Here is a 13,114-nt window from a genome sequence, read left to right on the forward strand (position 1 = left end):
TGTGGTCCTCACAGACAGCATCATTCATTATTGATGTTTACAACTTTCCTCATGGTGACGTGAATGTCGGCTTAGAGTGAACAGTCTAATCGGCAATGTTGTCGTAATCCTACCTTTGTCGTTGCTTCGAGCATTTCACAGTCCGTATTGTGTACGCCTGCGCCGTGCGGTAAAATACATACTTGAATAACGAGGCTTCGGTCTTGGGTGATTATCCACGATGGAAAACTTTTCTGAATTCGCCGCCTCGAGGTGGGAATGAACACAATCATAACAACTTGAACTGGACTGTTGGTTATTTTGCGTAGGCCAGACATAAATACTAATTAGTAATCGGCGAACCGTGCTAAGCGCTAGGGTAAATCTTGGTGTATACAATAGTCAGTCCCGGCCGATGCCAAAAGTTATTGTCAGAACGATAAATCCACCTGCGCCTCTGCTAATCTCCATCATCGCCAGGTCCAACACTGCGGCCTTGACCTGGCGATCAACCCCAGCATGTGTATACCGCGAGGAATTGCTGGCTGCCACTTGTTTTATTGTTGTTTTCCACGCGACTACACTCATGAGAGAGAGAGAGAGAGAGAGAGAGAGAGAGAGAGGTATGCCTGGAGACAGTACGGATGATTACTGTGGGCGTAAAACTATGCAGTTGCTACGCAGACCTATTGATTAGTTCTAGAGAGGTGTGTGCGAATCCGATGTCAGCGGTCTGTTGGGATATCAATGTACCAGTCATGTAAACCTCACACGTCCGCCTAGCCTGGCATTCCTCCAGTGAAAACACTAAAGCAGCGTGATGGGCCATCATCGATTCTTGCTACTGCATCGATATTTGTTATAGAAGTGCATGGGAATCCATATTCTGCAAAGAGTTTTACTGATGCCGACACACTATACGCTTCTAAATGTTGCACCGTAGGCTACATTGCTTTCCTGCTTCAGAAATGAGAGAACGAAAACAGGTCGATCGGTTGTCATCAGATGGCTGAATGGAAGGTCTGGAAAGACACTTGAACTCAGCTGAACAGGACAGGTCGAACATTATTTTGAGATGAATAAATGGTCATCGCTAGGTTGTGCATGTAACGGTATCGTATATCATTAAACCCTTCACCGAGCTTCGTCTAGACTGCCTAAACCCTACCCATCACAGAGATCACAAAGACACCCCTTTCGCTGCTCATCGATCTACCCAGACGCAGCATCTCCTCTGCCAGTTTCACGATCTCGCGATCGGGGGGTAATCGTGAAGGGGGGGGGGGGGGAGGCAAAAAGGGGGAGGGGACTGACTGGCTTTGTCCCTTGACAACACTGCTGGGAAATTTCCACTCCATCGTTGTCAAGGCAACGATTTCAACACCGCAGCAACGCGGGGAAATTGATAGTCTGTCGTTGAGAAGTGCTGCGTATGCACAGACACATGGTGACGACTGATGAGAATGTGTGGGTGGGTGCACCGTGTGTGTGTGTGTGTGTGTGTGTGTGTGTGAGAGAGAGAGAGAGAGAGAGAGAGAGAGAGAGAGAGAGAGAGAGAGAGCGAGAGCGAGAGAGCGAAAGAGAGAGTTGCCAATTTCGGCTAAGCGACCACAAGACAGTGTAATTACTCGGAGCTGTTGTGTTCAGCTGTCCATATAAAAATCAAGAAATAGCGCATAGAACCGGAAGAAATAAAAGTACATAGCTGTTCACAGATAAAATCAATGGACTTCTAGTTCTACTCCAGCCTGCAGGAAGTCACCCTCGTAGCAACGTTTTCAAAAACAGAACGATAAACGGTTATGTTCGCGTAGGCTCTCGTTTTACCTGACTGTCCAGAACGGACTCAGAGTGACAAGTCCGACTAGGAATGTATCAAGTATTTCTTTCTCAACCTTTGATAACCACGTATCTGTTAACTATGATCATGTCTCCATGACAATTTGAACTTACTGTCCTAAATTCTAAAGCTACACAGTGCAGGAAAGTACTAGCGTGACCTCAGATTGACCTTCCACAGAGAGGTGGCAGTGCAATGGCCAAGCATGCAGAAGCCTGGAGGAATCGGCGATGGTGGTTCACAGCAAAGAGCTTCCCGTCGTGAGAGTCAATATTGCACTTCTGAAGAAATACCAGTTTGGAAAACGGCAAGCGCGATTCTTTTTTTTTTCCTTTCAACAACACTTGTCTAAGCTCCCAAAACACGTGTGAGAGTGAACAGTGTACTCTTCATTGTGAAGCCCGGTGCTCTCGAAAATTGGGGTTTTATTTTATTTATTTTTTTTTTAGAGGTGAACGAAAACACCCCCACATACACACACACTATCCGAGCGACACCCCCACAACAAACATAATTCAAAAAGAGCAAAGTAATCATGACTAGGAAGTAACACGAGCCATTGAATAGATTGAAGAAGCAGAACTGAGCGAGCTGGCATGAGAACAATTCGTTTATCGGGAACGCCAGCCAGAGTGGCCGGGGGGTGGGGTGTGTGTGTGTAACAGTCAAAAGGGGATAGAGGGGATGGGGTGTGCACTATTGGCCCGACGCAGATAATAATTGCCCGTTTTTGGCTGTGGTGAATGATACCTGAAGTTTGGGTAACGGCACAATCGGTAGTTGCTGTTTTTACATTTAGTCAAGTTTTGACTAAATGTTTTAACATAGAGGGGGGAATCGAGACGAGGGTCGTGGTGTATGTGTGTGTGTCTGTCTGTGTGTGTGTGTGTGTGTGTGTGTGTGTGTGTAGAGCGATTTAGACTAAACTACTGGGCCGATCTTTATGAAATTTGACATGAGAGTTCCTGGGTATGATATCCCCGGACGTTTTTTTCATTTTTTCGATAAATACCTTTGATGACGTCATATCCGGCTTTTTGTAAAAGCTGAAGCGGCACTGTCACACCCTCATTTTTCAATCAAATTGATTGAAATTTTGGCAAAGCAATCTTCGACGAAGCCCGGGTTTGGTATTGCATTTCAGCTTGGTGGCTTAAAAACTAATGAGTGAGTTTGGTCATTAAATATCGGAAACTTGTAATTAAAATTATTTTTTTTATTAAACGATCCAAAAACAATTTCATCTTATTCTTCGTCATTTTCTGATTCCAAAAACATATACATATGTTATATTTGGATTAAAAACAAGCTCTGAAAATTAAAAATATAAAAATTATGATCAAAATTAAATTTCCGAAACCGTTTTAAAAACACTTTCATCTTATTCCTTGTCGGTTCCTGATTCCAAAAACATATAGATATATGTTTGGATTAAAAACACGCTCAGAAAGTTAAAACGAAGAGAGGTACAGTAAAGCGTGCTATGAAGCACAGCGCAATCGCTACCGCGCCAAACAGGCTCGTCACTTTCACTGCCTTTTGCACTAGCGGCGGACTACGTTCAGTTTCATTCTGTGAGTTCCACAGCTTGACTAAATGTAGTAATTTCGCCTTACGCGACTTGTTTGTTGTTGCGTGGGTTATTTTTTTCTTCTTTTACACCTGTTCTGAATTGGGGTTGGAGCTGGGAATACACCTTACCGGCTAACACCTGTGACCGAATTCTTGGTATGTCAGGCTCTGTTTCGATGAGTTTGCCATTTATATTGTTTACGTCAGGAGGTTTTTCGCAGCCGCCAATTCGCTCCAAAAGATCAAGTATATTTTGTAAAATAACTAAATACTGTCTGTCTGTCTCCCTCACACTCACTTTCTCTCTACCTCTTTTAACACATGGGTTTGCACGCAGAGCAAACTGGAGAATAATAAGCCAGGTCATGTTGCAAGGTTTGTAAACAACAAATACGTAATCAAAGGGGCTGAGTAAAAATTCAGACATGCTGGCAGGGTTCTCAAAACAAACAAAAACTTATCGGTTCAGTGTACTGAAAGAAATTTGTTTTTCTGTTCGTCCAGTGCAGTTGTCCTGTCCAAACATGTCGATCATGTGTGCTTGAAAGACCAAATTATTATTACTTTACACCACCGGCGAATTCACGAACGTTCTGCGGTTCGGTTGAGAACAGCCGCATGCAGTGTGTGTGCACTCCGATCTGCGAGGCACTTTGGTCTGGCCCATAGCGGCACAGCAAACAACCCAAAGGTTGATTCTTTGTGCAGCGCCAAGGTAAATATCTTCACCTGCGTCAAAAACGGCTCCCAGAAGAATAAGACCTCACCGTTCATGGTCATTACTTACGTCATAGACCTCAGGAAGAGATAATGGGTGGAAGATTGGAAAAGGGGGGGGGGGGGGGTGTGCAGGAGCCGGTAGAGTAGTTCAAACACCTACTTTATCGGATCTAAGACCGGCCTATACAGTTGAAAGAGACTTATGGGCTCCAGGACCAGTAATGGAAGATAGATCCTCACGATACAATTAATTGGATAATACACCTCGTTCGTGTTTTGGTAAACCCTAGTTTACTTGTGTGAAACATTAACGACATGCTCCCGTACCGTATATATATAATAGAATCAATAGTGTTTACAGGCAGAAAAGAACAGAGAAACGAGAGGAACGAGCATAACCACAGAAGTTGCTTTGAGATGGCAAATAGCAGACTAACTGACAGTTGAAAGGAGCAAAAAGTGTACAGCCTAAGCGAAGCAGTGCCAGAAATTTGTTTTTACAGGTGCTGAAAGGTGTTTCGACCGTCGTTAACTCTGGCATTTTACGCGAACCGTTCACTCACAGAATCTGCAAATGGGAGAATTAGGCATTCATGGGAGCAGACCTGTTCCAAACTATTGGCAAAGGCATCCATCAGACTTGAAGGATCCGCACAATGATTCCAATCGCGAACTTAAAGGATCCGCACAATAATTCCTAATACTGACTTACAGAATCCGCACAATGATACCTATTGCTAACTTAAATGATCCACACAATGATACCTATTGCTAACTTAAATGATCCACACAATGATACCTATTGCTAACTTAAATGATCCACACAATGATACCTATTGCTAACTTAAATGATCCACACAATGATACCTATTGCTAACTTAAATGATCCACACAATGATACCTATTGCTAACTTAAAGTATCCGCACAATGATTCCAATCGCTGATAACCACAAACATGGCTAATATGCCATAACATTCGCAGCTGATGCTAAGCATATCTCAATTTCGGAATCTATGCGAGACAAAGTCGTCCAACAAAACTTTTCGGAAATGCCGTTTGGTATTGCATGGAAACTACATGTTTAAGCAGATGACACTGGACCGACAATACCGAGAACCTGTCATAACTCAGCAGGTGAAAAAATAAGAGCTGATACATGCTGTTACTGTTGCATGTGTACAATCTCTCTCTCTGTCTCTCTCTCTCTCTCTCTCTCTCTCTCTCTCTCTCTCTCTCTCTCTAATTGTTTATTCACCGCCTTTCCAGACTACTTACTGAATTACCAACGAAGCCTCTTTATTTCACAGTGTACTGCTTTGCTAGATGAACGCACAGTCTAACGCTAGTCTTTTGGCCAGCAGCGCTGTTCGACTTTTCACAAGGGTCTGGGTTCAACCAAACCCCAGCACGGCAATAAGTCGTCAAGACCACGATCGTAATCTGACCGAGTTGCTGATCAGAGGCACGGCATGGCTCGATGAGAAAACCGAAAAACTTGACACTAATCCAAAAGACCTAGCATAAGTATGTTCAATCTATGTCACGCTGCGGCCACAACGTAAACAACTGGATCAGTGGGTGTGATTTAAGATGTTACGATAAACAATAAACACAAACACATAACGTAAGTTTTTGTAGTGCACCGTGTTCTTCACATGTATACTGATTAAACTGCCACATTTCAGATCTGTGTCTTACTTTTTCCATTTTTGGTAGCGCTTCAGAACTTTAAAAGCCTCTCCTCAGTCATGTTAATAGTTAAACAAAAAGAAACAAAAATTAAAATTGAAAACATATGACACAAAAACGAGATACCAGGTTCTGGCATGGGAACCCCCGATCCCAAAAAACTAACGATATATATATATATATATATACAATGGTTTTTTTTTTGTTTTTGTTTTTTTGTCGTCTGCGTTCTGACAATAAAACTGCGCGAAGAAGGTCGTGAACTCTCAAGACAATCCGTACGTCCTTCCCAGCGGGAAAGACATGTCCACGCTTCTACCACAACGACCGAGATGGGGCTGGAGGGGTTGTGTATCGGGTCAAACATCTTAAGATGTCGCCACATTGTTACACTGACACTACGAAGTAGTGCGGCACCCACAGGTCAAACATCTTAAGATGTCGCCACATTGTTACACGGACACTACGAAGTAGTGCGGCACCCACAGGTCAAACATCTTAAGATGTCGCCACATTGTTACACTGACACTACGAAGTAGTGCGGCACCCACAGGTCAAACATCTTAAGATGTCGCCACATTGTTACACTGACACTACGAAGTAGTGCGGCACCCACAGGTCAAACATCTTAAGATGTCGCCACATTGTTACACTGACACTACGAAGTAGTGCGGCACCCACAGGTCAAACATCTTAAGATGTCGCCACATTGTTACACTGACACTACGAAGTAGTGCGGCACCCACAGGTCAAACATCTTAAGATGTCGCCACATTGTTACACTGACACTACGAAGTAGTGCGGCACCCACAGGTCAAACATCTTAAGATGTCGCCACATTGTTACACTGACACTACGAAGTAGTGCGGCACCCACAGGTCAAACATCTTAAGATGTCGCCACATTGTTACACTGACACTACGAAGTAGTGCGGCACCCACAGGTCAAACATCTTAAGATGTCGCCACATTGTTACACTGACACTACGAAGTAGTGCGGCACCCACAGGTCAAACATCTTAAGATGTCGCCACATTGTTACACTGACACTACGAAGTAGTGCGGCACCCACAGGTCAAACATCTTAAGATGTCGCCACATAGTTACACTGACACTACGAAGTAGTGCGGCACCCACAGGCTACGGTTCAAAACTCCAATCGGCGATGTTCGGAAATAACTCTGTCAAGTTTGTATGGTTGTGGAGTAGTTATTTTCCCTTGGCCTTGCTTCCCTAGAAACACCGAGGCAAGCTTACAATGTCATGTGTAGTTTGTCTCAGCGTTTCTTTGAAAAAGCAAGGGAAAACGAGAGAAATCTGAAAGCAACTCTTCCACATCCCATACAAACCCGACCGAGTTATATCCGAACACTGTCTGTATGACGCGGTGCAATCAGAGCCAGGGTCCCCTACCCTTCCCTCATTCTTCACCATCACCTTGAACCTGATTGTAACTTCGTCACCAGTAGTACAACCGGCACGGTTGGCCTAGTGGTAAGGCGTCCGCCCCGTGATCGGGAGGTCGTAGGTTCGAACCCCGGCCGGGTCAAACCTAAGACTTTAAAATTGGCAATCTAGTGGCGTCTGGCATTATGGGGTTAGTGCTAGGACTGGTTGGTCCGGTGTCAGAATAATGTGACTGGGTGAGACATGAAGCCTGTGCTGCGACTTCTGTCTTGTGTGTGGCGCACGTTATATGTCAAAGCAGCACCGCCCTGATATGGCCCTTCGTGGTCGGCTGGGCGTTAAGCAAACAAACAAACAAACCAGTAGTACAAGGACACCTACTTCACTGCAAAATGACTCTCAAAGCTAACTTTTAAAGAGATACGACATGGATTGAACAAGCCAAGACGTCTCTTTCTGAACCTCCCATTTACAGTACAAATGTTGACGTCAACACCGGGCCCGTGCTGTTCATCATGTACGTCAGTCCGCTTACACCGAGCTTAAGAGAATAGGTTCTATCCGCCCATACCTTACCGAAGATGCCACCAAGACCCTTGTTTCCTCCTACATTCTTTCTCGATTAGAATACGGAAATTCTGTTCTCACTGGCTGTTCTCAGTCTGTCATCCATCCTTTGCAGCGCGTTCAAAATTCTGCAGCCCGGCTTGTCTGCAAAGCCCCTCGGTCCCAGTCCTGTTCCCCCTTGCTTAAGAAACTTCATTGGCTCCCTGTAGAGCTGAGAATCCAATATAAGTGCTGCTGTATCTGCTACAAAATAATATCTGGCTCAGCCACATCCTACCTGTCTGACCTGTTCACACTCTATACACCCTCGCGATCCCTCCGCTCCTCTGTAGACACTAGAATATTCCGTCTGTCTTATTTTAGTCGCAAACAGCACGGTCAGAGAGCCTTCTCCCACTCTGCTGCCGTTGCGTGGAACTCTCTCCCTTACTCTATCAGACACTGCCAAACATTTTGTTCCTTCAAATCAAACCTTAAAACACACTTCTTCACACAGTATTTTGATTAATTTTTTTTTCAATATGGTGCATTTTTGATCAGGTGTTTGAATGTTTGAATGTTTTGCCTGTGTTAGTATGCTTGCAGCTTGTATTGATGTCGTGTTTCGATGTTCACTTGTGTGCTGAATGCTGCTGCACATGCTTTTTTGCTTTGCTTTGTATGTATATGTATGGGTTTTTTCATTGTAAAGCGCTTAGAGAACGTAAAGCGCTCTATAAATCTCCCATATTATTATCATTATTTAGATCACAGGCTGTGATTGTATTGGTATCGTATCTCATCAAGGCCTCTCGTCTTGCTCACTAAACGGTTGGTTTGTCGAATGTAGGTCGGTCGGCCGGTCCCTGTCTGTTTGCCTGTTCACGGAGGGGTCAAAAAGTGATCATACACGACGATTTAGCCCAAGCTGATTTTGACACAAGAATGAACCTATTTTACCAAAAAGTGTTGTAATTTGTAAATGAGTTATTAATTTGAATGTAATGAAATCATGATCTTCTAGAAACGAATTTATTGCACAATCGACTTTTGTCGGGAGAAAACAGTCTCATCCCGTAGAGTCCCTCCTTTTCGCCAATGAACGATGAGCAGGCATACATTTTAAACCGCTAAAATGTGAAGTTTTCTCCCATCTGTTGACGTCTCCAACAACATTACACTTGAACTGTTCGGGCGGAAACGGGAGGCTAAAAAAAATAGCTAGGTAAGCGAAAATATTGGAAAAACATCTTTTCTTGCGTACTCCTTTTTAATTTGCTCTCCGTTTGTGTGTAAGTTTTCAGCAACCTAAATCCCCCCCCCCCCCCCCCCCCCCCTCCACGTCTCCTTGTGCGCCCTGACACTCCCCGGGAAGCCGGCATTCACTGATTTTTCTTTTGCACGAAAGCCAGTCTAGGACCGCAAGGTGACCTCATCGGTATGAATGTCATACGGCCATACGTCATGGCCCCTCTCCCCCCCCCCCCCCACCCCCCCCCCCTCTAACACACCGATTTATAGACTGCAATGTTCAAGCCAGTATGGCATATTCGAAAGAGAAGGGCGACTGGATGACATTATTATATATAGTTAAAGGCTCAACAGTTCAGACTCACTCAAAGACTCAAAATGTTTAGGACTGTTTAATAGACAGGATATTTCACTGGTAATCCTTCCCTGAAAAAGAGCGACTATACTGACTAGTTTCCATTGTCAGCTATTTCTCATGGACATTCCTAATCCTATCGCCGCAATTAGAAGCAATTATTTTAATCTCCTCTCTCGTTTTCAAGTGCATGCTCTTGGGCGCTTAAAACTCAGTTGGGCACCACCTAGCAACATCAAAGGGTGTGTTTTACTGCTCATTAGTGACAGCGTCTCGTGGGCCTTCCCAATTAGCCGGTCCCTGGATTTGCATTAAACAAGAAACAAAAGATTTGTTTGTGTTGCTTTACAATTTGAACGAGGAATAATTAAAAATGATTAGAGAGCAGAAACGGCAACCAAGAAGCTTTCAAACCGCTTGAGGAGATTCAGTCGTCTGCAGACTTCAGTTTGCTACAATCGAGGCCTGTAAGTTGCGTCCTCCGAACATTCCCCCCCCCCCCCCCCCTCCCCCCTCCCCCTCAGCAACAACCCCACCCCCATACCCTCCATCCTTTGCTGTCATAACGTCGTCGGTTGTGTTCAACACTGCATCCTATACGTAAAATGAACTAACACTATACACGCACATACAGAATCGTCAAAAAGGAGGAAATCAGGCTTTTTTCAAATTGTTAGCACTGAATGACATCGACAAAAGGCATTAGTTAACAGTTGACTGGCGCTGTGTACAGCTCCAAATTACACTCACATTTGTCCATTTACCATTCAAAGCACCAATACAAACTTACATTTACAAGCAGGAAGATTGTCATGCAGCAAAGGCTGTCTTTTTGTGTGTGTTTTGTGTGTGAATTGTGTGTATGTGTGTGTGTGTGTGTGTAGTTTTTTTATCTTTTTTATTTTAATGGACCTGCACAGATCTAGATGGGTATCATGCAGAAATAAAAACCAGCACATAGACTCACCACCACCGTTGCGGTAACACAGGAAAGGAAACCTCCAGACGTTGCCCAGGCCCACAGAGAAGCCGACGCAGGCGAAGAGAAAGTCGACCTTGCGTGACCATTGCTCCCTCTTGGGCAGCAGTTTGGGGGACTCGGTGGAGGCCGTCTCATCGGTGGAGGGGGGGTCGGCGTTCACTCGCCACCCCGGGTTGACACCATTCTGTAGAACGCCCTCGGCAGCGAAAGCCGAGGCAGAGTCTAGATTTGTACTCATGATCTGCAACATCAGGAAAACAAAGAGAAATGTCAAACATGTAGGATTTGATTGAAGATGGGCAGGGCGGGGATGTAGCTCAGTCGGTAGCTCGCTGGATTTGTATCCAGTTGGCCGCTGTCAGCGTGAGTTCGTCCCCACGTTCGGCGAGAGATTTATTTCTCAGTCAACTCTGTGTGCAGACTCTCCTCGGTGTCCGAACACCCCCGTGTGTACACGCAAGCACAAGACCAAGTGCGCACGAAAAATATCCTGTAATCCATGTCAGAGTTCGGTGGGTTATAGAAACACGAAAATACCCAGCATGCTTCCTCCGAAAACGGCGTATGGCTGCCTAAATGGCGGGGTAAAAAACGGTCATTTACGTAAAATTCCACTCGTGCAAAAAAACCACGAGTGTACGTGGGAGTTTCAGCCCACGAACGCAGAAGAAGAGAAGAAGATTGAAGATGGGCTTTGAGTTATGGTAATTCAAATTGACTAATTCTGGAAATTCTTGTCAGGTTGAAAAGCTGTATGACAGAGCGAATTCTCTTGCTTTTATTGAGGCAAGCTTTATCACGAGACACTATAGGCCAATCACTGGCGAGGGGTGTGTTTTCACACGTGGAGGAGGAGCACGTGTGGAGACACGCGGGAAAGCTTGCCACGGTAAAAGCAAGAGTATTCTGGGCTGGTTGCCAAAAGCGGTACGTGATTCGAATGTGGGTGTCGACGTGAGATAGAAGAAGTAGAAGCACTGTCTCTGGTTACTACAGTAGAAATAAGTAAAAGAAAGGGAGAACTGTTCAGCGAAACTTACAGACCAGTCTAAAAGTACAATATTATATGCCAAGTTATGCGCCTGACAACGCAAGTGATCGCGCTAGCCATTTTGCGACAGTTATTTCTTCACACTACGAAGTTAAAACAACTTCTAGATCTAGTTCTCACAGAAACTGCATGGCCGCTCTGTTGCGCCAACCAGACAAATCAAGTCTAAAAGGAAAACACGGTCATTGTTTCCTGTCTGGGAAATAATAACCAAATAAAAGTAAGAAAGACGCGCCATTTTGATTTTGAAAAGTCAGCGCATTACTGCAAGTTCTACATCTTTTTCTTTGGATTGTCTCATTATCATTTGTAAGCTCATGTTCGGCCACAAAGAAGACCACAGAGTCAAGGTAGGTTAGTGTTTCGTTTTGTTCCGGCTTGATTACACGTTCCATAAACATACCTTCTTCGGTGGGGTTTTCTCGCTCCATTCTATAACACAGTACTTACTTTATATTTGTCAGTAAGAAGTTGCTAAAACGAAATATCAACCCGCATGTGTGACCGGTTGCCGATTTTATTTTGAGATTTTTACTGGCGAATACCGGAAATTTCCGGTTAACGCTATCCCTGCAACTCATGTTGCTTATTCAATCGTCGGATGTATACGTAGATCTACTTAACGTTCAACCGAATTAGACGGCATAAATTCAAATTAACCTCAGTGAGTTTGGCTGGCTTGTCATCTACAACAGCAACTATTTTCCATCATAACCCAAATAAGGATTTCTTTCGCCTGTCATTACTGGGCCAAGAAACAAAACAAGTGATACAGGTACTAACAGACTGCACTTCACGGTACCTTCACAACTTGCAGGTAACATTTCGTCCGCGAAAATCAACGTAGAACATGTACATTCCAGGTAGCGACCGCTTAGGGCATGACGGCCGATCTCAACAAACCAGCCGTCAAACAGTACGCTACGCCATCTTGATATCCACGTGAATGACATAACAACATCGAGAAATGAGTTAATCCTGAACGCCGAACAACTCTTTTCATCCTTCACTCTCACAGAACTCTGTTGTTTCTAGAAAGTCACAAAATTTCATACAAGAAAAAAAATTAAAAAAGAAAGAACGAGAAACAATGTGAAAATAGAAGTCTTCAGTCAAGTCACGATTACAAAGAGTCCATCAATTTTCTGAATAGTCTCAGCTGCCAAAGACGTCACTGGATTCGCTCACTTGGATGACGAATGATGACGTCATTCTTGATAACTTATGTGCTTATCTTGTCTCGGCTATCTAGACCAGTCGGTCTCTGTCGTTAGAAGTATCTGCAAACCTCTTATATTCCTATTATTACATTCTTACATCATAATTTATTGCATGTTAACTTCATTTTGCAGTTTTGATGCAGACGTAATACTCCGTAAAGCACTCAAACTCACACTGCATCTTCAGTGTAAACCCAGGGGCGGATTAGGGGGGGGGGTGTTACAGGGGTTCCGCGGACCCCCCCCCCCCCCCGGGCTGTCCCCCCAAAAAAGATTAGATACTAACTTTAAAAGAAATAATGAGTGGCTGCTGACACCAGTTGGTCATGTTTAAAATCAAGGATAAGCCATAAATTGTTCATAAAATAGCTAAAACTCTTCAGCCTTGCCCCTGTACCCCACAAGGGGTTTACCCCTGGACCCCAGGTTGTAAGCCCCCCCTCCCCCCTCTGGCTTAACTGCTCCGCCCCTGAAACCTATTTATAGAACAAGAAAATCAAT

General features: G+C 44.3%; 1 protein-coding gene across 1 annotated transcript in view; it reads right to left on the reverse strand.

The window, feature by feature from the left end:
- LOC138968366 (sodium- and chloride-dependent taurine transporter-like) overlaps positions 1-12,524 on the reverse strand; it is a 55,540-nt gene extending 43,016 nt beyond the window's left edge. The window contains exons 1-2 of the mRNA XM_070340920.1: positions 12,196-12,524; positions 10,328-10,583 (exon numbers count right to left, since the gene is read on the reverse strand). Of these exons, the coding sequence (XP_070197021.1) occupies positions 10,328-10,580 (253 nt within the window). The 5' untranslated portion in view covers positions 10,581-10,583; positions 12,196-12,524. The remainder of the gene's footprint in view (positions 1-10,327; positions 10,584-12,195) is intronic.
- Between the last annotated feature and the right edge of the window lie 590 nt (positions 12,525-13,114).

This window comes from Littorina saxatilis, linkage group LG6 (assembly GCF_037325665.1).
Source record: "Littorina saxatilis isolate snail1 linkage group LG6, US_GU_Lsax_2.0, whole genome shotgun sequence".
NCBI lineage: Eukaryota > Metazoa > Mollusca > Gastropoda > Littorinimorpha > Littorinidae > Littorina > Littorina saxatilis.